General features: G+C 44.2%; 1 protein-coding gene across 1 annotated transcript; it reads right to left on the bottom strand.

The window, feature by feature from the left end:
* Positions 1-6,998: 6,998 nt before the first annotated feature.
* St8sia3 (ST8 alpha-N-acetyl-neuraminide alpha-2,8-sialyltransferase 3) lies at positions 6,999-14,362 on the bottom strand. Its single transcript, XM_048363419.1, has 4 exons — positions 14,098-14,362; positions 12,532-12,654; positions 8,929-9,486; positions 6,999-7,587 (listed from the first exon to the last, which is right to left on the bottom strand). The coding sequence occupies exons 1-4, from the start codon at positions 14,274-14,276 to the stop codon at positions 7,305-7,307; spliced, it is 1,143 nt and encodes a 380-aa protein (XP_048219376.1). The 5' UTR covers positions 14,277-14,362; the 3' UTR covers positions 6,999-7,304.
* Between the last annotated feature and the right edge of the window lie 10,832 nt (positions 14,363-25,194).

Raw genomic sequence — 25,194 nt, 5'->3', positions numbered from 1 at the left:
GGAAGTCCTGCAAATTTTCCTCGACTCTGGATTTCACAGGGAAATCCTCCGTCCTTTTGTGCTTTATTTTACTTACACCTGTTGATCAAACCTTTCTTCCATTGCCTGCCAACTTTGTCCTCCACCTTCCTAGCAAAAAATAAGATAAAAAGCCAGAAGAAAGAAAACAACAGAACATATACCTGACTCACTTGAAACAAAATTGAGTTTGTTCTGTACAGAGAAAAAAAGCTACTAAGAAGAACAGGAAACATAGGAATATCCTAGCCTTTTCATATATAGCATGAAAAATTTCCAGCTAGAGTTTTCAACATGTACCCAGTAGAAATGCCTTGATTCTGTAGGCTATTTTATTATAACTAAGAAAGTAGGCTTGGTCCATCACGTTCTAACTTTGGTTCACAACATGCAGAATAAAAATCTATAGCTATTCACTGTGTCTGAGGAATTGAATACATTTTTTCCCCAATCCTGCCTTCCAAAGAATCTAATTAACACCTAAGAATGACTTTAGAAACTTTCTGTTTGCAAACGCAGCTTGCCGCGTGAGTTAAGGGTATCTGATTTCTAAACTCTCAGTAGTAAGTGGTAAGGAAAGACAGCTGCTCTACCATTCCATATCTCAAGGCTACAGTGGCCATGTATTTATTGTTTTTTTTTTTCTTTTTTCAGCATTTAGTCTTCTACTCGCTAAGCTAAGGGAAAATCATCAGATGACAATTTGCTCTGAAATTTCTGCTCACTCAGCACCTAAAATCCCCAGAAATGTTGCAGTTTTATGGTGTTTCTTGAGTTCACACACACACACACACACACACACACGCACACGTACACACACCTGGCGTAGGGCTGTGCTGAGGGTCTCTTGATCAAATAGACATCTTATACTACGGAGCTTTTGGAGGTGCATGGCTGTGACCTGAATGGAAGCCCCATTCTTCCCTTCTTATGAATAGGTGTGAATTTTGTGACATCTCATCAGGATGTCAGAGAAAAGCCACAGAATCAGGGAATTAGGCAACACGTCACAGGATTAAAATACAAAAAGGAGACAGAAAAGATCAGCCAAACAAGCTCTCATTGGCAGCTAAATTGAGAATATTTGCCTGGCAGGCCACTGTTTGAAGCAAGAAAAACCATGGCTGAAGACCTGTGGAGAGGTTTGTAATAACTCGTCCACTAAAAATTTAGTGAACTTCTGAGGGGAAAAGGAAATTTGGGCCTCCTTCTCCAAAGCCTTTGCTACCCTCTTGTATCTGTAACTAACTGACACAGAACGTCCCGGAAGTCCTGTGCTGGAACTGACGTATGTTGAAGCCAACTCCTATTTGCTCTTGAAACCAGTTCTATTTTTAGCTTGTTGACATGGTTAGCAGCTTGAGATTGGCTAAATGTGTATATTTACACCATGGAAATAGGTAAATGCTAGCTCTGCAGAGCTGGCCATTAAACATTTAGCAGCACATCAGAGCTAAAGCTGTTTCTGACTCACACAGAAGGAAATCAAAGGAACTGTTGGGTACTTTGGATGATTAAAGGCTCTGTATGTGTACAAGTATAGAGAGAAGTCTGGCCAAACGGATGGTGTTACCTTACCCAACAGAGTCTGGAAGAAGGCAGCTAGGAACAGCTGCCCACTTTGATTATATGGGATGAACCTTCAGATTTCAGCTCTTTAAATTGCCTTTTTTTGGTTTTGTTGTTTTTTGCCAGTCCTGGGGCTTGAACTCGGGGCCTGAGCACTGTCCTTGGCTTCTTTTTGCTCAAGGCTAGCACTCTACCACTTGAGCCACAGCACCACTTCTGGCTTTTTCTATATATGTGGTGCTGAGGAATCAAACCCAGGGCTTCATGTATGCGAGGTAAGCATTCTACCACTAGGCCATATTCCCAGCCCTTTAAATTGCCTTTTTGACTGGCTTTTTTTTTTTCTTTTTGCCAGTCCTTCAGCTTGAATTCTGGGCCTGTGCACTGTCCTTGAGCTCCTTTTGCTAGAGGCTAGCACTCTACCACTTGAGCCACAGTGCCACTGTGTCTTTTTCTGTGATGAAATGGAAATAGGAGTCTCCTGGACTTTCCTGCCTGGGCTGGCTTCAAACCATGAACCTCAGATCTCAGCCTCCTGAGTAGCTAGGATTACAAGTCTGAGCCACCGGTGCCCATGTTGGTTTCATTTGAGTTGAGAGATCTTTACATTTTGGACATGACTTGGAGACTGAGAAATCAAGATTATTTTGGGCTCTGGGAACCATTCTCCAATTGAATTTGAAATGAGTCATTTAACTTCTCTGTTTCTCAGCATATCCAGTCACAAAGCTGAATGACTTACAATATGTCTGTGAGTCTGAAATACAGAGTGAACTAGAAAGAGCTAGTCTTGGAGTAAAGTATATTCAAACAATGATCCTCATGCTTTCCTCAGACTTGCTTCCATTCTGGCTAGTTTCATCAATGACTATTTATTTACAAATTACAAGTGGCCAGTCCAGTCCAGAGAGTTAACTGGTTGAACAAGGTAGACTAAACCTACCTTGTTATGTGCCATGCTCATTGTAGGGAAGATTTGATACAAATTGCATGAGGAGTGATAAGCACTGGATTGTTCTTGTCAAAGTGGCATATAGTTTCCAAATGCTGGACATACCACAATCACTTGTAAATCTATTGAGCTGGATTTATCCCAGGACATTATGAGTCAAAGGTTTGTAGGGAGGAACAGGAACTGAACTGTATTTTGAAGAGTTCCTCATTCTACATCTTTGTTAGCTAATGGATCAGAGGTATAAACCAGGTTTTAACCCTAGAGCCCCACTGTCATCTTAAACGGCAGTCAGTTATTCTGCAACAAGCTGTTTACATTGTGATTCCACTGTAATCAATAGGAGAATGAACTTCATTGAGGATAAAAACATCTATTCAAACACATATATTATCAATAAATCACAAGAAAATAAATGTTCAGAAATGCCGCATAAATACAATAATGACATTCTAAAATGTGTCCCATCTCTAATATTACATCTATGTGGCAAAGCAGTCACGGTGTGAGAGAGGCATTTGGTCCTTGCCATCAGCTCATCTGTGGCTTTGATTAATTGGGCCACAGAGTCCAGAGAGGCCAAACAATCAGTCAAGATTCCCTAAATCACCAGCACCTGTGGAGTTCCATCTGCGTTCTTCACCTGCATCACATAGCTCTACCTCCCTTTTGCGAGCAAAAGATCAGTCATACACACTCAGGAAGGAGGTGAGAGGCTAGACAGAAAGTTTGCTGGGTACATTCCAACTATGACAGAGAATAAAAGCTTTAAGGCTACAAATTATACAGAAAATTGCTGTCTCATTGTGAAGACATATAAGCCCACCCAAATTATTCATTGTTATTTGTACATCTTAGCACATTGAATTAAATGCATTCATTCAAAAGTACTATTGAAATGTCTTACAATAAGGAAAGCATTTCTTAACTTAAGGGACCCTTGCTGAAAAATTATACATGAGCAAAGTACATAACCATTTCCAACCTTCACCTTCTAAATTATGTGTACAGATGGCCAAAACAAGGTTTTATTAAGATGAATAGATTATTGAATAAGATTTCAGCTATCAATATTGAACCATCAGTAATGGAAGTATGACTTATCAGTGGTTTACCCCAGGGGTTTTCTTTCATTTGGGGAAGAGAATGTGTTATCTGTGAGCACTTGTGTACCTATGCATGCTTTAAAATGAAGAATATTCTTTTTACTTTTTTTTCACTGCCGTTTTATTTATTATTTGTACCCTGAGGATCCCAGACCTCCCTCTACACCCCCCCCCCCAAAAAAAATCACTTTTCCTCTGAGCCTATCTTCATTTTCTACTGAGGTCAAATGGGGAGTTGGAGTTTTTCCACTGATCACATATGCAAGCTTGGGCAAATCATTTGGCGTATTTTCATGCTCTCATCTGTAAAGTCAGGCATTAGAACTAGAAAAGCCCAAAGGCTCTTTCCTTCACAGTGTCCCGGCATTGTACAATGTCGGGATAAATGTTTTATGTACACATCTATTTTTTTTATTGTGGTCATGTCAGTGAGAATATAGGTTTAATCATTGAGACAGTCTTTAAAGAACCAAAAGGGGGATTTTGTAAATCAGCTAGTATCTTTTTTTTTTTTTTTTTTTTGGCTAGGTTGTAACTGCAAGTTCAGGGAATAGCCAACAATTAAAAAATAAAAAGCTGCCAGTTACTGAGTACTTACTATGTGTTGAAAACAGGGATACATGTTTTAGCCACATATTGCATCTTTTCTTTCCACCATAGGAGGATTTAGGCTGTAAATGACTTTTTTGGGGGGTGCCAATTCTGGGGCTTTCCACTCAAGGGCATGAGTTCTATCCCTGAGCTCTTGTGCTCAAAGCTAATGCTCTACTACTTGAGTCATAGCTTCACTTTTGGCTTTTTGGTGGTCACTGAAGATAAGAGTCTCATAGACTTTGCTACCCAGGCTGGATTCAAACTGCAATCTTCAGATCTCAGCCTCCTCAGTAGCTAGGATTACAGGCGTGAGCCACTGGCATCCTACTTGTTAAAAAAAAATTTTCATCTATATGAACTGTGATTAACTAACTACAGGAGAGCTTAGAATTTTCTCTTTTATTTTTGAAACAGGATCTTAATATATAGCCTAGACTAACTTTGAACTCATAATTTCTCTGTCTAAATCTCCTAAATACTGGGATTATAAGCACACACCACTGTGCCTGGCTTTTCAGAAAGTGTTTTAACAAAGGTTACCAGTGGCTTTTTAGATCAGCTTGAAGAAATTTTGCCTAGAAGCCAGGATGCACTGACTTCTGAGACCTCTTTAGCTCTGGAGACAAGTCTATTTCCTCACTATTTTGAGCTCCTGTTAAATTTATGATAATAGGGGATGGGAAAGTCTTTCTGTGAAAAGAGAAAGATGGCATAGCATGCTTGGAGATGAAAAAGAATAACTTCCCTGAACTTAAAAACAAAACAAAATAAAAAACCTTGACATTATAATAAGACCAAATTTAAATACCTCACTGGCTTTAGGGATTCTGTTATTTTGCTCCTTTAACTAGGCCAGCCTAGTTCAAAGAATCTAGGTATTTGGGCTTAGTAAAAACATATGGGTACACTGGGATCAGAAGTCTGGAGTCAGAACCTTGCATGGGGAGGACTGGCATTAATATCACTTAGCTGGAACCAATGAACTAAGTGTTTAGGAAGAACCAACCACTTGCTTCAGTCAGTTCTCAATCTTGAAGTGGTCCTAACCCAGTGAAGCATGGAAATGGCAGTAGCATCCTCTGTAAGAAGACTAGGATGAAACACGATATGGTATTCATGCCCAGGAAAATGTACCGCTGAAATTTAGGATGGCTTAAAATCTTCTGTGGAAACAACTTCACCCATTGAGCTGTTTTCAGTGTTTCTCATTGTGAACTGTCCTACGTTTCCCTATCTATTTGGAGGATTGCCATCTACATACCATAAGACACGTCACAGCTGGTACTACGTCTGAACCTGGAAGTTTCTTTCACTACGCAAGCTCTGGGTCTGGGTAATCTGCTTTGACTACCTTTTGGAAAAGAACAATACAAGGACCAGGCATAACATAAGCATAAGGATGACAGTTCTGGTGGTATCCAGTTCTAGGAATAATATCTTCCCAGAGACGGGACATGAGTTGGTGACTAAATGATAGCATTTTTTTAAAAAACAGTATTTGTAAAACTGTAACCAATATAGATGAGATTTCTGGAAGAGAACAAGCTAAGCCACTCAAACACAGAACAAATGTGCTTGACTGGCATTTGGAAAGAAGAAAGAAACTCTCATTAAAATTTAACATCCACTTGGCCAGACTTTGGGCTGAACTGGAAGAACAAAGTACTGCTTAGTAAAAAGCCAGGGATAGGAGAGATGTGGTTTCTGCTCCTAAGACTGAAGTAATGAAAAGGGAAAGTGGCCAGCACATTTCTCCATGGTAGGTCTACAGAATCTCAAATGCCAAGAGCTGTTTCCTACCAAGTTTTGCCACATACCATGGCTTTTCTTTTCAAAATGCTTTAGAGGCACATAGACTAGATTTCAGTGGAAGCATGAAATACTCAGTGTCTACAATTGTCTAGAAAGAAACAAGCAGGTGTGGATGCAGGCGGTGGTCTGTACAGTTACCGAAAATGATCTCACCTCAGAATTATTCACATAAAGGCCTGCGTGGCCAGCTCCACTCCAGTCCTTCTGCTTCTTAAACATCTCTGAATGGGCAACACGGCCCCAACACTTAGAGAATACAGGATTTAAAATATCTCAACATGCCTCTTCCGTTATGTGCCCTGAGCTTATCACCTCCATATTCTGAGAGAATGCCCAGCACAATGCTTGGGTTGTGATTACAGGAGGCAGTAAATCTAGGCCGGAACGCCCTTGCAAGTGAGGCGACAGTGCTATTATCTGCCATAATTGCACTCATGCCAACAGATGCAATGCCACCTGCCACAGGCTTTCTTTAGGATAGTGAAAAATGTACTACATTACACGTCACTCACCCAAGATGGACCACCCTGCTGTGGAGACCCTAAGGATGAGGGAGGACTTCCTAAGAGGTATTTCTTATAGAAGTCATCACAAGGAGATGCATCATGATTTACTCAGTTATCAAAGTTACCCAGAGCCTTGAACACATCAAATACAGGTGCAACACACACAAGCAAAGCTAACTCGGTAAGGATGCCTAGCAAATTATTAAACTCCACGGGGATTCAGCAAGGGAAATGGAGATATTGAGAAGGGTAGGTAAAGGGAGAAAGGGAGGAGAGAGGAGGAGAAAGAAAGGTAGGAAGGGGAGGAAGAGAGAAAAAGGAAGGAAGGGCTAGGAGGGAAGGAAGGAAAGAAAGAAGGAAATAGATCCCACTGGCCAAACAAATTCTGCCATAATTGGCCAGAGGCCTCTGATTATTCCAAGTGCAGCTCTACAGCCCAACCAGTGGGAGGCAGTTTATTATTAAAATACAAACACAAAAATAATTTAAACCATTTTGTTAGCAGCATACTTCCAAATGCAACATTCCCTTTTATCAATCAAGTTTCAATTGTGTGGCTTGTATGCTTCTGTCCCATGAAGTCTGCTAAGACCATTCAAAGAGCAATGCTAAAGAGGGAGAGAAGCCATCTTTCCTTAAGTGGCAGACAAGCCTTCTAGGACAGTCTCTAGGGCTCTACTCTGAAGACTATTCAATTTGATTTGGGGCACTTTTTAAACACCATTTTGGCACTTTCCATTGGAGTTCTTAGGCACAGTGTGACAGAGTCAGCTTGGTGAGCCCCTCCCCATGCATTCGGTACAGAAGCTGAAACTCAGCAGGCAGCTGGTGGGACTCCTGCCACTTGGTGGTAAATTTGGTTCCTTTTTTGTCATAGTAATGGTATGGAAGATCTTCCCTGGTGTTGGGGTCAAATCCGAAAGGCCAGAATCCATACAAGTGGATCTCTTCACATATTGCTGATGCCAGGGTGTACATAAGAATGCCTGTGCTCAGCCGTTTGGGCGACAAATGTTTGTTTTTCCAGTACCTGTGGAACAATAAGTACACGTGGATTCAGAGGCCGGTGTTGGAAGGTTTTCAATCCAATAGGTCAATAGGACTGGGCTGGTGGTACATTTGTCTAGACTGGTCAAGCGATGGAGACAAATCCATCTCCCAATACAGTCCTATCGACATTTCCCCTTCCAGATGAAATGTAAAAAGTCAATGACATCAAACATACGGGGAGAAAAAGAATGAAGTCAAATGACACAGGCTAGCCAAAGACTTCACTTCCCATTCTGGTTCTGCTCATTTGGGGCCGTGACTTAGGGCAAAAAAAACACTCCTGCTCTTTGTATGTCATTTGACTCATTTTTTTTAAGGCTAAGAGTTGGCTCCATTGCCTCTTGGAAAGGTGACCATACTTCCTGGGAAATGGGTACAGTCTGGTTTATGTCTGCTATCTTGTTGTTCTTACTAATACTATCCCTTTCTCCACCCCTCCAAAAAAAGTTCCAGATTGGATTATAAATTATGGAATTACCCTTTGTTCTGGAGGCACACCAGTCTATTAGACAAGAGCTCTTCCTTCATTGGTAGGTTAAGTGATCTAAGTCTGGAAGACTTAAGGGGACAACAGGACAAGACTAATCTACAATGGGAAAAAAAAATCTCTAGGATTTTCTGGTTACTAGAGAGCTCTCCAAGTGATTCCTATATACAGATGGAATTGAAAACCAGCAGATTAGATAAAAACATTACATTAAGTTAGTCAATCCATTGAATTGTAAGAGATATCAATAAGCTCATAAAATACTTCACATCAGTATTTTATTGTTCTCCTTTCATAGGTATAAATACTTTATAACTTGTACTTGTGTAATAAAGGCAGATTATACAAATTATGATTTAATTAGTTGGATTGCTAATGTTGGACATCTATAAAACAACTGAACTTTAAACAAAAAAGGAACAATTTTAAGCCAACTGTCTGTTTGTAAAAAAGAAATTATTTGTTTGGTATAATTTAACCATTAGGAGAGAGTGATTCAGTTAGAGGAAATTCTTAAATTGTGGTGATTTCCATGTCTGCTCACTAAAAAAAGGGACAAAGACTAGAGAAGGGAGACAGATGAACCACCAGTCTTTCAATTTAACACTTAGCTACCAGCTAGGCAGTAGATCAAACTTCTTAACTAGAATTATTCATTCATTCACTCATTCATTTATTCATTCATCACAGAAGAAAAAAATAGATGCGCCCAAATACTAATCTAGCCACACAACCTTAAAATACTAAACCAAACACATCACCCACCCTCAAGAGATTACAATATGAATTTGCCATCTGGTGGGGAAAGAGTTCAATGTAACAAGATATACACACCTGTTGACGTGCTGCATTATGTTCCCAGGCCAAGCCAATTGGACCTTTAACTGACCTCTGTGTTCAACAAAAAAGTCAACTAATGTTCTGGTAACAGTTGCAGAAGTGTGGAAGAAAAATGCAGGGATCCAAAGAATGGCCCCATCGAGCTTTTTTAAACTGAGGAAAAAGTTGTTACGGTCCTGAATGGTCAAAAGATTGTTGTAATATTTTTCCAAGATGCTGGGGTTGAAAGTAGTAAGGTTGGTTTTCCTCCCAACATCTCTTTGGAAAGCCTCGGTAGGGGCAAAATTGCAACGAAAAACAAAATCTGATTTATCTATTTCTTGTCCACATTGGTTCCCTGTCAGAATCCCACTATTGCCAACCACAGCACAAATGTTGTAATGCTTATTCATAATGGGCGAAACGTCTGGAAGTAGTGACCGGAAGTTATTGCTAATCGAGAAAACATATTTATGGCTGGAATAATCATAGTGCATCAGTTGTCCAATCCGAACACTACTCTTGGTCAAAGAGAAATTTTTTATTACATCGACATGCTGAAGAATTTCTTGCCTAAAATAAAAAGAAATTCATTAAATGCATTCCATTCGAAAGAACAGAGCTTCCATCTTATGCTGCCATTTCATTCAAACAAGAATCTCAGCACATGGAGACATTCATTACCGTGGTCTTTGGAGGGATGGGTGGGAGGAGGCTGCTTCAAAATGTACAGACATAGTCTTGTCTTTCAGTCAAGTTCTGAATATAACCTTTTGAGGCTAATAGTGTTAGCCATTTCTGTGGTTGTTTTTTTTTCTCTACTGGAGAGGCATATTTGATCATAGAGGAGACAGATGGCAAACAGTGTCAAAAAATATAGGGAGAATACTTACAAAAGCCCCAAAGAGCTTATGGTAATGCACAAACATCGGTGAGTTGGAGTTTTTAAACAATGGGACTACTTGTTTGCTATTGGATTGCAGTATTCAAGGGATGTCAGATCTCACCAGTATCCAAATAAAAACTAAGTATGTGAGTCAGTACAACACTATATATTCTTAAAATATGAAAAATGGGAGGCAGTGGGGATAGCTGAATATTTAACAGAAATGAGATATCTCATTTAAGAGTTTTGATGAATAAAAGTTATTTTCTGCTTGATTTTATATACAACTTAGTGTATATAAAATGCAAAATTATGCTATAAAATATATTTCAAAATTTGAAAATTTTAATATATTCTAATGTAAAGTGTGTATATATATTCCATATGAAATATTCTAATGATGTAGAACAAAAACAAGGCAAGGGTGAGATTTAAAATGATCTTTAGGTTGATTTCATAATGAACTTAAAGTAAAATTGGATATATCTTCTTAAAGTATCAACATTGAGATGTGTTTAGGATGCATTGCAGGGGCTGGGAATGTAGCTTAGCAGTAGAGTGCTTCCCTTTCATGCATGAAGCCCTGGGTTTGATTTCTCAGCACCACCTAAACAAAAAAGCTGGAAGTGGCGCTGTGGCTCAAGTGGTAGTGTTAGCCTTGAGCAAAAGGAAGCCAGGGACAGTGCCAAGCCCCAGGACTAGAAAAAAAAAAAAAGATGCATTACATAAATTGACATGTTGAATTGAAACTCCTTTGTACAACTATTTAAAGATGAGACAAAATAAGTTAAAGAAAAACAAAATATTTAAGAGACCAATATTGTGTGACTTAATTGTTAAACTTCTCCAATGCTAAGGCAACACAGTGAAACTCCTCTTTTGCCTAAACAACTGCGGGCATAAGATAAGATGCTTTACATGTCATGACTTTATAAAAATGAATTTTTTATTATCTTTAAGTAGTTGTACAAAGGAGTTGCCACTTAACAAAGTAGTTTATGAATGCGATGCATCTTGGTCAATGTCATTCCTTTTAACATTTCTCCCCATCCCGCCCAACCCATCCCTCCTCTCACTTTTCTTAATTTTGTGGGGTGTATGTTGAATTCTTGACTGTATTTTTCCCTTCCCTTCTCCTCTTCATTTGTTCCCATTTCCCTCTGATCCCACCTCACCCCTTGCAAGTACCTGTTTCCTGCTAATTACTTTGTTGAACTTGGAAGGACTTTGCCTTTCTAAGGACTTATACTACTTGAGGTCTCCCTTGAATCTATCATATTTCAGCTAGTACATTTGCATATACTTGCATGCCACCCAATGTATTTACTTACACTGTTTGTACGTTTATAAGCTAATTCTAGCTTGCACATACAAGGGAAAACACACAGACTTTGTCTCTCTGGGCCTGACTGACTTCACTTGACCATTTTTTCCAGGCCTTTACATTTCTTTGCATGTCCTAACTTGGCTTGGATTTTATTTCAAACAAAACTTCATTTTGTAAAGTGCAGCACAATATGAACTGACATCTTCAGTTCAAAATTTCCAAAGTTACCAGTACTGTTCTTACAATCTGTTATAAAGGTAAATGTTAAATGATATTGGTAAAAATGGATTGAAAGCAGGGAAATTTTGAGCAAAAAGTATTCTTCTCCCTGGTCATTAGACTAGGGAGAGTCACGTGGCCTAGTGTGGGGAATGTTTTTATTCAGTTAGAAATGTGTTAATATGTTTTGGGGAAGGATAATGTGTTCTACATTGAAACTTTTCTGGGTTGTCTATAAAATTAATATTAGATTAAAGTCCCAAAGTTAAAAAAACACTTCTAGGATTTATTATGAATTATTTTATGAACTCATTTCCGATTAAACCTTAATATTAAAAAAAACTAATCATAATCATTCATATGACAATGCCAACTAAACAATATTTTTCTGACACCATGGATACTCACTGGAGTCGTCTTAATTCTGCCAGTAGATTACAATTTTTTGACCAAAATACAACTGCATAAATATGGAGGTTTGTAAAATAAGTATTCTCTCCTAATGAATACACTAGATGGCTCACGTTGCACTGAGCAGAGAAACACTAAGAAGGCATGAGTAATGACTAATTTGTGTTTGGAGGAGTACATTAGAATAGCATTGAGAATAAACAAACTTGAATAAATCTCACCCTTCTCCCCTCACTAAACCCAAGAATAGCTCTTCAGACATAAAACAGTAATGAATGAGGTTTGATGGCTTTACAATCCGTTAAAAGCTGTAAAAGCCTAACGAAAACAAAACCATAGTTTACCTATGCACATTTGGGCTCACATGCTTACTGGTAAATTGATGGAAATAGGTTATGATGTCTTCTGTGTTTGAATAAGGAAGTTCTCAGAGAGAGGGAATAAATTGGATAACCCTTTTTTTTCCCCTTTAAAGTGGACAGCTTTGGAAGGCCTAGCCAGACTTGCTAACGGTGCTTAATCAAGCCTGAATCAGCGAGCGCACTGGGAATGTAAGTATATTTCCATTCTAGCTGGGCCTTTTGCTGTGTTCTTTTGAAAGAGGGCACTGCACACTTTCCACAGGGTTATCAGCCCCCGTCTTCTGCTTTTAGTCAGGAGGGCAATGCAAAAGCAAATACATCTGGTGTGGGAAGATAGATTGTTGTTGTTGTTTCGGGTTTGCTTGGGTTCCAGAATTCAAAACCACCTATTGGATCTTTCCCTCCTAGCCTACCTTTGGTGCAAAAACGCTGTCCGATTAAATGTCCACTTAGAAGGTTTCTCCTGTAGTTCTTGGGTGAGAGAATTCGTAATGGGCACAAACGACGGGTCTAGAAACTTCAGTGCAAACTGTGACCTGGAGAGGGGTGTGGGGACAGACAAACGTGCTGGCCTCAGAGAGGGGCGCTGAGGCTGCCCCCTAAGGTCCAGGCACCTGCAAGCGCGGGGGAGACTGGGGGGGGGGGGGGAGGGACGGGACGGGTGGGGGGAGGGGCAGCTGGCACCTGCGCGCACCCCATCCCTCCCCAGTGCCCCCTCTGCTTTGGCCCACTCTGCTCCCACACACGCCCGGGGGGGAAAGACAGCCCACGAGGGACACTTTTCCATTGTCCATCCCTTCGGGTGCCGGAGAGACCATAAAATGGCCGTCACGCCGAGAGCAGGGGCGGGAGGCAGGCAGGCGCCGGGCTGCGCGCGCGGGGACCCGGAGTCAGCACCGCGGACAGCGCTCCCCCCGTTCCTCCCCGCCCCGGCCCCGCCTCCAGCCCCGCGGCCCCTCGGAATTGATTTTTTGGAGAAAGGGCGAGGAAAGCGGAGCCTCAGGGGAAGGCTGGGGGTGGGAGGTGGTTCCTGCCTTAACCTCTTCTTCCCCGAGCCCGAGTCTGATCTCCTTTTCCAGCCCTAGGCTGAGACCACCCTCCCCCGCCCCGCCCCGGGAGGCCGAGCGCAGCTGGGGACCCCCGAGGGTCCCCCCGCCCCCCTTTCCTCTCCTCCCCGCTCCGCTCCCTCTTCGGCCCGGCCCGGGCGTCTCCGGGTTTCGCATCCCGGGGCCCAGCTCCGACCACAGGTTGCACGTTGCACTGGCCGCGGGAGGCCGCGCTGGGGTGGCCGCCCTGGGGTGCAGGTTGGGGTGGGGTGCGCCGGGCTGCGCCGGGCATCTCCCCGATGCGGGCGAGGGTGGGCGGCCTCGCAGAGAGACCGGCTCTCCGCAGGGGCGCGGGGGTGGGGGGGGCTGCAGAAATCCCGGGAAGAAGGGGAAGGGGGGCGGGGGAGGAAGCCCCCCCCCCACTACCCCCGAGACTGGGAGAGAAGAAACCCGCGCGCCCTGCGATGAGGAGGGGGGGGGGAGGAGAGGCGGGCGGGAGGGCGGTCGGCGCCTGCGCCATCAAATCGCCCCGAGCTCGGCCCGCGGCGTGTGCGGACGGCGCGCGGGGAGGGCGTTCACCTCGCGCGCGTCCATCGGTGGGTTCACTCACCCCCGCCCTCGGCCTCTCCACCACCACCACCACCATCACCATTCTCAACTAAGCCCGGCCTTCCCCCCCCCCTCCCCAAAATGGGGGAAGGGTATAGCGAGAAATGCAATCGCATCGATCAGGACCCGGGGCTCGGGGTGAAATCATAGAGGGGAGGAGGAGTTGCGGGAGACCACGCAGTACCCCGCTCCAAGTGTCTTTGGAGAAGCCCACGCAGCACCCTCCTACCGCCCCCTCCCCTCCCCACACGCCGGGCCCCCCAACAACCCCGCGCGCCTGACCGCGACCCGCGGGCTCCAGAGCGCCGCGGGGCCGCCACTCACCGGAATCCCGCGTGGAACATGTACATTCGGGGCGCCCCGGGGCTGGCGTACTTGGGGGTGGTGAAGATGTTCTCCTTCTTCAGGGACACGTAGCTGATGAGCGACAGGATCAGCAGGGCCACGCTGAGCATGACGAGCCCCAGCACGCTGGCCACCCGGGCCATTTTGCAATTTCTCATGCCGGGCTTAGGCTGAATTGCGGGGGAATCGGGGGCAATCGGCCCATTGAGCGGCCGAGCAAAGCGGCTCCGGCTGGCGTGTCCGCGTGTGTGCGCGCGTGTGTGCGCGTGTGTGTGCGCGTGTGTGTGCGCGTGTGAGCGCGGGCGGCGGGGGAGGCAGGGAGGGAGGGAGAGAGGGAGGGAGGGAGGGCCCGGGCGGCCGCGCGGCGGAAGGGCCCGGGGCGCGGGGCGGGAGCGCAAGCAGCGGGCGCGGCCGCCGCGGGGGCAGCGCGACCCCCGGGAGCCGGGGAGCCGGGGAGCCGGGCGGGCGGGAAGGCGGAGGGGCTGCGCGGCGGCGGCGGCGGCGGGCGGGCGGCGGGCGGCGTGGCGATGGCGCGCGCCGCGCCGTGCGTCTCCCGCCGCCCGGTCAGGATCCCCCCGCGTTTCCAGCTAGGCTGCCATCTCCACCGCCGCCTGCGAGATAAATGTGATTGGAATAATGTTTCAGGTCGATCTGAGCACAGGATTTAATTAATGAACTCTAATCTCCCAAATAACCCGCGGGAGGGGTGAGGGAGAGGGAGGGAGGGAGGGAGGGAGGGAGGGAGGGAGGGAGGGAGGGAGGGAGGGAGGGAGGGAGGGGAGGGGAGGTGGCCCAGGGAGGAGAATGGAGCCTAGAAGCCTGCAGCCCACGCCACCGCCGGCCTCGCTGGGTGGAGGGGACCCGCGAGGGAGTGGCTGCCAACGAGGCAGACGTCCAAACTTAGTTTGATAGATCCTTCATTCCTTCATAAAATACATCGGGAGCGGGGAGAGAAATAACCGGATTTGCTACCATGGAGGATAAACACCATCCAGGGAGACGCAGGGAGAATGGCTTCTGGGAAGGCAAAGGTTGAAATGCTTTTTCTCTTCCCCATCAGGCACCGCCCTGGGTCTCTCGGGTGCTGCACCTGCCTTAAGCATCCCAGCAAGAAAGGCCCTAGCCGCCGCCAGGGCCTACCTACACGGAGAGCTCTTTTAAAATCCTTGGAATTTTCTAGAATCCCCACCTCCATCTCCCCTTTATGCTCAACACATACACTTGTTTATTCCTAGTAAAGTTGCAAGGTGAGCTGTTAGTACCAGACTCTCTCTCTCTCTCTCTCTCTCTCTCTCTCTCTGACTCTCTCTCTCTCTCTGACTCTCTCTCTCTCTCTGACTCTCTCTCTCTCTCTGACTCTCTCTCTCTCTCTCTCTCTCTCTCTCTCTCTCTCTCTCTCTCTCTGACTCTCTCTCTCTCTCTCTCTATCTGCCTGGAGGAATGGACTCAGCAAATAGACTAGGTGCTTGGGCCTGAGTTGACCAGATTTGGCACAGTTAATCCTGATTGAAATCCCCATTCTAGCTAGGATAGGTGGCTTGAGTCGCCTACAAGCGAAAACACATGATAAAGACACCAAATCTGTTTTTCAGGAGCTTGAGAACCATGCAAGAGTTTTCCCAGGGAGGAAAACTCACAACTCCTTCTATTGCCTGACTTTAAAGTTGTTTACTTTATTCACATGCGTATGTGTTTTGATGTGTATTGGAAATGTTAATTAGCCCATTTTCAGTCATGCTATTGGGTGCTCAGGGAAAGCTTACACATTGCTTTAGCTTTGCCTTTGGAAATTAGCTTATGACCCCTTCTAGGCTTAGCTGTACCAGGGGCTTGGTCCTCTTAAATACGGGCCAAGAAACACTAATGAAAAAGGCTGGAGGTGACACATTGGCTTTTGAGAGCCTTTTCCAATAATGCAAGCTAAGACTGTTCTCTAAGTTGGAAACACTTCTTTCTGCCCTGAGCTTCTTGCCTCATAGACTTATTAGGGTGGGCCTAATGTTATGGCCCCTTGGAAGGGGTGAGCTTCTGGACTGTAATCTTTTACAGAGCCTGAATCATGTATTCTCTCCCAACACTGTCTTACAGGGGGAGTGGGCTCACTGGGTCTGGAGACCAGAGCTCTCTTGTGAAACATTATCTGGGTGATATGAAAGGGCTCAGGGTCCTCCCTGGAGATCATCTTGGAGACCAGGCCAAAAACTAGAAGGGACAAAAGTTGCAGCACTGTTCCCAAAGAGGCTCCAGCACTTGTGGGCAGGGACACGAGGGGTGGCGGGGAGAAATCAAAGGAAGGGATTACATTGTCCAAAAAAGAAATGTATTCATTACCTTACTTATGAAATAGTATAACACCTTAATAATAACCCAATTATATATGTGCATATACATAGAGAAGATATATTTATATATGTATATATATATAGAGAGAGAGAGAACGAGAGCGAAAGAAAGAGAGAAGTTCCAGCCAGAAACAAAGTATTCTACCTCTACTCCATACTCCTAGTTCTTCTAGTTCTGGGAACCTTTTGATGGGGGCAGGGGAGTTGCATGAGGAATCTAATTGGGAATTGACAATCAATCAGAATATAAAGTCCCCCTTAACTCCATGATGTTCATGGTCTTACAGGGAGATGATGGAACCCTTGGGAATCCTCTTGTTACCAGCTCCATGACGGAGGGCTCATGAGCGATGTGAGCACTGACTTCTGTTTCCACAAAGTCGGAATTCATTGGGCATCGTGTGGATTGGATGAGGGAGTGAAAGGGAGACTTTCCAATTGGAGCGAAGAGAAGGGGGCAGAGAAGATTATGGTGGACTTGGGGAACAGAAAGAGATATGTGATCATTGCCCCCAAAGAAGTGTGTAGAAGTCAGGCCTGATGGGACACACACCTGTAATCCTGGCAACTTGGGAAGTGTACGTTGGAGGACTGAGGTCCAAACACCAGCTTAGGAAAATAGCAGGAGACTCATTTGAAAAATAATTAAAGCCAAAAAAGGGGTAGAAGCATGGCTCAAGTGATAGAGTGCTTTCCTAACAAGCATGAGGCCCTGAGTTCAAACCTCAGTACTGTCAAAAGGAAAAAATAATTATAAGGAGAGCTAGGGCCTACTTGTGAAGAGCCTGTAGGTCACATTAAGGAGTTGGCAGGTGTCTGTGAGCAGCACTGCCCATAAGTGCTCACAGCTGATCAAGAACAATGGTTATGATTTGCACTGTATTGATGGAGTAGTTGGGGTAGATGGATTAAGTTGTGATGAAATGCTAGCTCAAAGGAATGCTTGCTGCTATACCCAATGGCTTTCCAGCCTGACTCCATGCCAGAAGCCCCAGTATGCCTTAATGTATCTATGAACCAATAGGTCATTTTCTTTTATGAGCCACTCCTGAATAAGGCATCCAGGCATTGCTGGTGACCCAGCCTAGACAGCACACACAGAGCCTTGTGCAGGGAGCTCAGAGAGAGGCATTATGGGAAACTGCTTTTTGAACACAGTTTTAGGACAAAGGTCTAGAAATAGGAGCAATCCAGGCAGGCTGAAACCAATTATTTCTATTACTCCTGGTGATAATGATGATGGTGACAATGACAGTGACGTCTCTCACATGTGTTGCTCACTTGCTGTTTCTTGGATATCAGACTAAAGATTTTATATAATGAATCTCACTCCATCTCTATTCCATTCTATGATTTTTCAGCATTACAGCGATGTGAAAATAATACACATTCAGTTTAAACCATAATTTGAATGGTGATCTTATTACATGCTGGCCACGTAGACTTCCATCCTTCCTGTTTAAAAAAAGATAGTGAACTGCCTTTCCCAGCTAGCCAAGCAGTCCTGAGAGTGAAGACATGAGACTCCAGAATGTGCTGTGTGGCCAGTATTTTTCCTTTGAATATAGATATTCAATAAAGGCAAATATCTGTGTCACAGGAGACATTCACTACTTTATTCCCAAAGAAGCTTTTTGTGAGTTGATTTGGCTCAAGTGTTGGCTAACAAAAGTGTTCAGAGCGCTTCGAAGGCAGGCTAGGCAGAGGTGTATTAAGTATTCTAAATTCATCTTTCACCGATGATATAATTTCAGTTTACAATGCGTTTACTGGGCTGGCACCCAATTGAAAGCTGAGAAGCATCTGTAATGGCAACCATGATTTTAACAATGGGGAAGCAGAGGCCTAAGGAACTTGTCAGGGTCTTCCGCTTAGTGTGTGGTCCCCAAGTTTCCATTTGTTTCACTACTATTCTGGAGCCCAGAAAAGGAAAGTCTTTACCCTTCCCCTCTGGTTATTGTATCTTTGGGCTTTGAGGAAGTGAGTGCACACTAGCAAGGACAGAGGGGGTATAGGAGCAAGTAGGAAAACAACAACAAATGAGTGGCAACTCCATGTCTTGCTCTGGGGCAGGGGGCAGGGTGACTGGGGGTAGAGCCCTGTGCCTACCACTGGAGACTGCATCTTCTGTTCATTCACCCCTTCAGCACCAGCCCAGCCCCCAGCCCAGAGGCCTCAGTGTGCGAAGAAGCCTGGAACACCTCTGCTGTACAGCGCCCCTGAGTCAGGGCCAGGGAGAAGGCCAGTCTCGAGGACTGATTACTGAGGCAGATCATCTGTTCCACTGGGATGCACGAGCTGCTTTGCCTGCTGAAGAGGCCATAGTTAATTAAATTAAGTAATTAGATTAAATCAGCACATGCACGTATATAAAGTATAGGGAAGGGCGCACTGGGAACAGGAAAGCTCCTTCTGTTATTCTACCCTTATCTCTCAAGGTCTCGGTTGCCCTCCCTAGAGACATTATTGCTGTCCAGAGATTCGCTATGCATCTCAAGGCCAGCATGTGGGTTGTATTCATTTGCTGAGACCTGTTTGAAATAACATTTATTTCAAGTTTTTTTTTTTTTTTGCCAGTGTCTCTACAAAAGACATTTTGCATAGCTTTGAACAGTTCTGATGTTTGCGACGATTATGTTTTCTAGAAGCAGAGGAATTACTCATTTTGTGCTTCCTGATGAATGCTTTTCTTTAAAGCTCAGGGACGTGTCTCTGTGTGAAAGGAATACAAGAACTTCCCATACTCTTTTTTTCCCCCTTTCCTTGAATAAATAAAATATATTTGGAAAGCTGTCTTCAGACTGCAAGCTTTTTGGACTCCAGGCTCTAAAGAAATGGTTTGGAAGGAGCTATTATGTTCAATTGTGTTAATCTCCTAGGTCCTTGCAGAGACTTTTTGACGTTTGACTTGTTTGCATGATTGCTTTTTCTAGAAAGCTGAGGCATTGTAGTTGGAGAAGCTACTTGAAAAATAACATTTCAGTTAAATCTTAAGTTATTCGTGTGTCTATTGTCACTCATTATTGTATTCACAGTGGGCATAGAAAAATCACCTATCGTTTAGAGCAGCTACAATAGCATTACCTCAGCTCTGGGGGAGTTTTCTTTTCCCTTTTTCTTTTTTCTTTATAAAGAAATCTAATTTTAGCTTTCATCTTTCAGTTTTGGGGAAGTCTTTGTACCTTGTACTTCTGAAACTGTAATTGTCAACAACATAGCTTTGTGGAGCAGGAGGAAGAAGCCACCGCTTTGTGTATTATTCTGACAGGATAAAAACATCAAGATGTCCATGTAATTTTGCAAAACATACTGCCACTTGCTGATTTATCGATGAGCACAGCTTCTCCGTGGGAAATGCGAGCTGTTGTTGGAGGATGAGCTGCCTAGTTCCTTGAGCTCTGGACCCCTTCCCCTGCTTTTGAGAGTGTTTGTTTTGTGTCCACAGTGATTCCTAGGGGCCAGAGGTCCCTGAACTTCCTAATATTTCAAAATTTCAGTCTCACTAGGAGCAAGCAAGAAAAAAAAAAGGTTGGGCTATACCATATTCTATTTTGTGAACCTAAAAATTCGACATGATTCTATTTTTACTACTTTCCATAGATAGATAGGCAAGATATTCAGGGGGGTTAACTGAGTTGACCAAGGTCCCAGCTGCTTTTGAAAAGATGGCAGTTTCATTTAAGACTGAATGACTGCAAAGTCTTTTTCACTAAACCTGGTTGTCTCCCATGTGGAAAGCTGAGGCTTGATCACTGGCAGGAGGAAGACGTTTCTCTAATATAAACATTTTTTTTCCTTCCCCAAACAGCTGGATGCTGCTGGCTCATGCCTGTAAACCGAGCTACTCAGGAGGTTGAGATCTGAGCATCAGAAGCTAGCCTGGGCAAGAAAGTCCATAAGATTCATCCCAATGAAGCTCCCCCAAAAAGCTGGAAGTGGAGCTGTAGCTCAATGGTAGAGTGCTAGCCTCAAGCAAAAAAGCTCAGGGGCAGCACCCAGGCCCTGAGTTCAAGCCCCAGGACTGGCACCAACAAACAAAACAAAAAAAGAAGGAGCCAAGGATACAGTTATCACAGGAAATCTTTCCACTGGCATGCCGGAACACAAGGAAAGGGATTCTTCAAAGGATGAGAAGATCAGTGTAAACTTGAGAAGAACCCTGGATTGCTTTGTTTCAAAATCCCATTTTGTTCTGTGGTTTTACAGCTTCCCAAAGTCCTGTCGCAGATGGCGTAGGGAAAACGAGGGGTTGGCTTTGAGTGTCTGCACCTCTGTGAAAGGCAGTTTTGCAGCTGGTGGAAGAGGTTGAGTGGAACACGGGGGAGGTGTGGGCAGATCAAGAATGTTCTCAGCACCTTTTCTTCTATAGCAATTGCAGGGGAGTAGAGGTGGCCAGGGCAGGCTCAGAGGGGAGATGGTAACTGATCTTCGGCCAGGTTACCTGTGATGCAATCAGACACCTGTCTTAACTCCTAGATAGGAACTTTCTCTATCATTTTATTTTTGATCTGAATTCAAGTTGCTTGTTAGAAAAAAAAAAGGAACTCAACCACGATGTATGTTATTTCCATAACCATCTTGTTTCCTGTAAATTTTTTTTAACCTAAGGAAAATATCCGATGAGGAGTAAAATGGAAGGCATGTTGTAATATGACTCTAAGTCTACTGTCATCCATGATTAAAGGAAACCGTAGTAGGTGTTAGCGCTGGGGGAGGGGGTTAGGGAGCAGGTAATTGAGAAGAGTAGGGCTGCATTTCTGGGAGAGATATCTGACATGACATTGATGTAGGTGGACATAGCCAGGTACCAAAGGAGACTGCAAACTGGTCACTGAATTCTGCTGCTGATTTGGCTTAGATCTAGAACAATCCAACGCCATCCTCATGGGTAGCCAGACTTTGCCGGTCCTAGGACATTGCCTGTTGTCACAGATGTCTTTTAATTTGTCCTCTGTTCTCCCTTCTCCTTGTTTTTCTCTAACTATAGCTAGGATAATTAAATGGGGACCTTATAGCATTAAACTTACCTTTCCACCTTTACAGCAGTGTCTTTCTATTCTCTTTAAGTTTGATGTTGGATGTCTATGTTAGCAGGTTCAAGCAAGATTTGCAAGACTCCAGAAACTACATGTATTATAGATCCTGTACAAGGCTAGCTGTGAAAAGCCAGAGCTGCACCCAGCGTTAAACCTTCAGATAGCCACTGTGAGCGGTTATCAAAGGATGCTCGCTGTCTTTGTGAGCTCAGTGTGGCAGCGGATGTGGGATTCACGTGGGTCTTTACAGTTGATAATCACTATCTTTAGGGCTATCTTTAGGGGAGGAAAACAGAACCCTGACAACCATCTAAACCTTACATTTTTTATGGCACTTCAATCTTTTTATTTTCAAAGTAGTCTCACATCTATTATCCCATCTTGACCTCCCAAGAAAACTGTGAGTTGGGCCCAGCAAGTATTTCTATCCTGATTTCACAGATAAGACTCCAAGAGGTTAAATTACACAGTAAGGCAGAGAGAATCTGAGGTGGCAGATCCCCGCTTGATGTGAAGACTGCTAGTTTCTCTACTGAAAGCACTCTCTTTTAAGTCTCAGCTCTCTAGCTGCACTAGCTATCACTCTTCTGAAATAATGACCTTTCAAACACTGTTTCTAACTTCCTTTGATTCATTTATTTTGTAAATGGTCTAACAAAGATAATACTGCTGCCAGGTGCCTGTGGCTCACGCCTGTCATCCTAGCTACTGAGGAGGCAGTGATCTGAGGATCACGCTTCGAAGCCAGCCGGACCAGGAAAGTCCATAAGACTCCTACCTCCAACTAACCACCAAAAACCCAGAAGTGGAGCTGTGGCTCAAGGGGTAGAGCACCTGCCTTAAGTGAACAAGCTACAGACAGTTCCTAGGTCCTGAGTTCAAGGCCCAGTACTGGCACAAAAATGCATTTATTATATACACCCGAATGTTCTGAAATATGCTTATATTACAGACGGCTAAATGGGGTTGATGAACAGAGCAGATGCGGTGATCGCTTTGTGTATAACAGTGTTTCTCAAATTTACTTAGGCAGGAGAGTTGCCTGAGCCAGTGGAAAGTAATGTCTAAGCCTAAGACTCACTCCAGACCAACTGGATGAGAATGTTGAGGCTAGCTCCCCTGTGTCCATGTGCTTTAAAGCTCTGAATAGTTCTGCTGCTCCACATGGATCAAAAGCCATTGCTAGAAGCTCACCAATGGCAACCCTCATGTCCAATTCAATGACTTTTCCTATGCTACTAGCCTGGGGGCTTTTGATGCTAATTTCTTCTTTCAACTTGCTCCTCTTTTGGCTTCTGGGAAATGATACCCTCTTGGTTATCTATTCTTCTCTGATGGCTCCTTCTCTGTCTTATTTTCTTGTGCACCATCTTAGCTTGGTTTCCCCGACTCAGCTTGCTCTTCTTACAGCAGTCTGTAAGATGCAGGGATTTAGCTATGTGTGTGTGTGTGTGTGTGTGTGTGTGTGTGTGTGTGTGTGTGTGTGTGTGTTATGCAAAAGGCTCCTTTATTTTCAAAGTTGTGGACATTGAGATATGTGAGATGTGTGAGAGCAGAGGCTTTTTTCTCTCTGCTTTTATAGATTTAGGTTCTAGCACAGGGCCAGGCACATGCTCAATAACTGTATGAACAAGCACATCTACATGGTTGATCTCACTTCTGTGCAATCCTGGCCTGTATTCCAGTCTTTCTATTGTGCTACCAGCTTGTTAAACCCAATCCATTCAACACAGGACACAAAATAGTTCTTCTAAATTCTGCTCATTCTTATGCCTGCTTCAGACAGTTCCAATCTTCCAGTCCTTTGGTTCCACTTTCCGTTCTTCTGCTTTGCATCATGGCCTCCTGGTGTAGCCAACCCTGCTCTGCCCATGGCCTGGATGGGGCGAGTGCTAGGCTGTGCTCTGGAGCCTTTGATGTCCTGGGTAGGCCTTCCCATGCACTGGCCAATTATTATCCATGTGATGACCAGAGAGAAAGTCTCCTAGTTTTTCTTTTTTTGAACATGGAGGGAAGACACAGAGAGAATTGACTAGCAAATGTACAGTAGCAATCTTGAGCCAATTCACTTATACTAAATGGCTTTCTAGATTTAGTAGTAGATCCTGTGACTCTTTAGATTCATGAGACCATTCTGATAATATTCACCCATAAATGATTATATCAATGTTAGTACTAGTATTTCTTCCCTTGCAAACAACTTTTCAATTTCCTTTTTCTCCTCCCTTCCTTCCTTCCATTTCTCTCTCCCTCCTTCCCTCAGCTCTCTCTCCCTTCCTCCCTTCTGTCTCTCTGTCTCTGTCTCTGTCTCTGTCTCTGTCTCTCTTTCTTGTCCTGGGGCTTGAACTCAGGATCTGGGTGCTGTCCCGAAGCCTCTTTTTGCTCAAGGGTAATGCTCTACCACTTGAGCCACAGTACCACTGCCAGTTTTTTCTCAGTAGTTTACTGGAGATAAGAGTGTCATAGACTTTCCTGCCTGGGCTGGCTTTGAACCACAATCCTCAGATCTCAGCCTTCCGAGTAGCTAGGATTACAGGCATTAGCCACAGCTCCTCCTACCTTTCTTTTCATTTTATATGGTCTAGGCTGGACTTGAACTCACAACCCTTCTGCCTCAGTCTTTCTGGTGCTGGAATTACAGGAGTGCACTGCCACATTTTGCTTCATCCTTTCTTTTTATACTACCTGACCAAGATCTTAAATATCAGGGTTTCTTCACAAGTTAATACATTTCTAGCAGATGCATATGATTATTCTTTTCTCTTTTGATCCATCAAAATGCCATCGTCCTGGAGATTCCCCTGTAGATCTTCTCAACATCATGCAGATAAAACACTCTGTCTCTATCTTATCAAGGCAGAAACACAGGCTTTGGGAGGCTAAGTATGTGCTTCCTGCCATAAAGTCTGAGGTCAGATTTTGTACTTCTGCAGATATTTGAGATCCACGAACCCTTGAAACAGTAAGTTTGTGTGAGTGAAGGAGGGAGTGGGGGAAAGGGGAGAGAAAGAGAGAGAGAGAGAGAGAGAGAATGTTTTGGACATCTCTCCCTCTCCATCTATGTGAAGGACAGACTCCCCCCACATGGATTCTGGGGTACACAGCCTGTCAGGTCTCCTTAGAGGTCAAAGCTTTGCTGTAAACCCCATACTGCTTTCTCTGCCCATCCTCTGACTACTGCCTAGCTACTTCCAGTTTTCCTTCTCTTCTTCCCCATCACCCATCTGCTGCTTATCTCCTTTATTTCTTAATGGCCATGACCAGTAGAGAATTTCCCAGCTGCATGACAGGTGCAGGCCACCTGGAGTGAGCATTCACCTCTGCACAGCTATCTGTTCTCACACTTCCGTCTTAAGTAGGGTGCGGGCTGCATGGGGCATGGATATGGGCTGAGTGCTGTGGACATCATCCTCCAGATGACTCTCCAATGGCTCAGAAGCCATTATCCATCTTTTTCTTCTTTTCTGGATTGGACTATTGTGCCTATTCTTTCTCAAACCTACTTAGTTTCCCATATTCATTCTTCCCTCCTCTTTCCCAGGAAATCCGAACTCTAGATAGCAGCCAGCCAGGCCTTCTCGCCTCTGATTCCAGTGGCTTCCCAGTCTCTTTGCTCGGTGTGGACTCAGCTCTCTGTTCACCCACCCCGCCCACCAGTGTCAGATGATAAAAGGCATCAGCTTTGTTCTTTCCATCTG

Source organism: Perognathus longimembris, chromosome 15 (genome assembly GCF_023159225.1).
Source record: "Perognathus longimembris pacificus isolate PPM17 chromosome 15, ASM2315922v1, whole genome shotgun sequence".
In the NCBI taxonomy this organism is placed as follows: Eukaryota; Metazoa; Chordata; class Mammalia; order Rodentia; family Heteromyidae; genus Perognathus; species Perognathus longimembris.
The sequence above is the reverse complement of the archived record's forward strand: the minus strand, read 5'-3'. Positions and strand labels throughout refer to the sequence as shown.

Coding starts and splice junctions, on each gene's coding strand:
- St8sia3 (XM_048363419.1), bottom strand. CDS start 14,276: ATGAGAAATTGCAAAATGGCCCGGGTGGCCAGCGTGCTGGGGCTCGTC. Junction 12,655..14,097: donor ATGTTCCACGCGGGATTCCG/GTGAGTGGCGGC, acceptor ACCCCTCTCCAG/GTCACAGTTTGCACTGAAGT. Junction 7,588..8,928: donor ATAATGCAGCACGTCAACAG/GTGTGTATATCT, acceptor ATTGTTCCACAG/GTACTGGAAAAACAAACATT.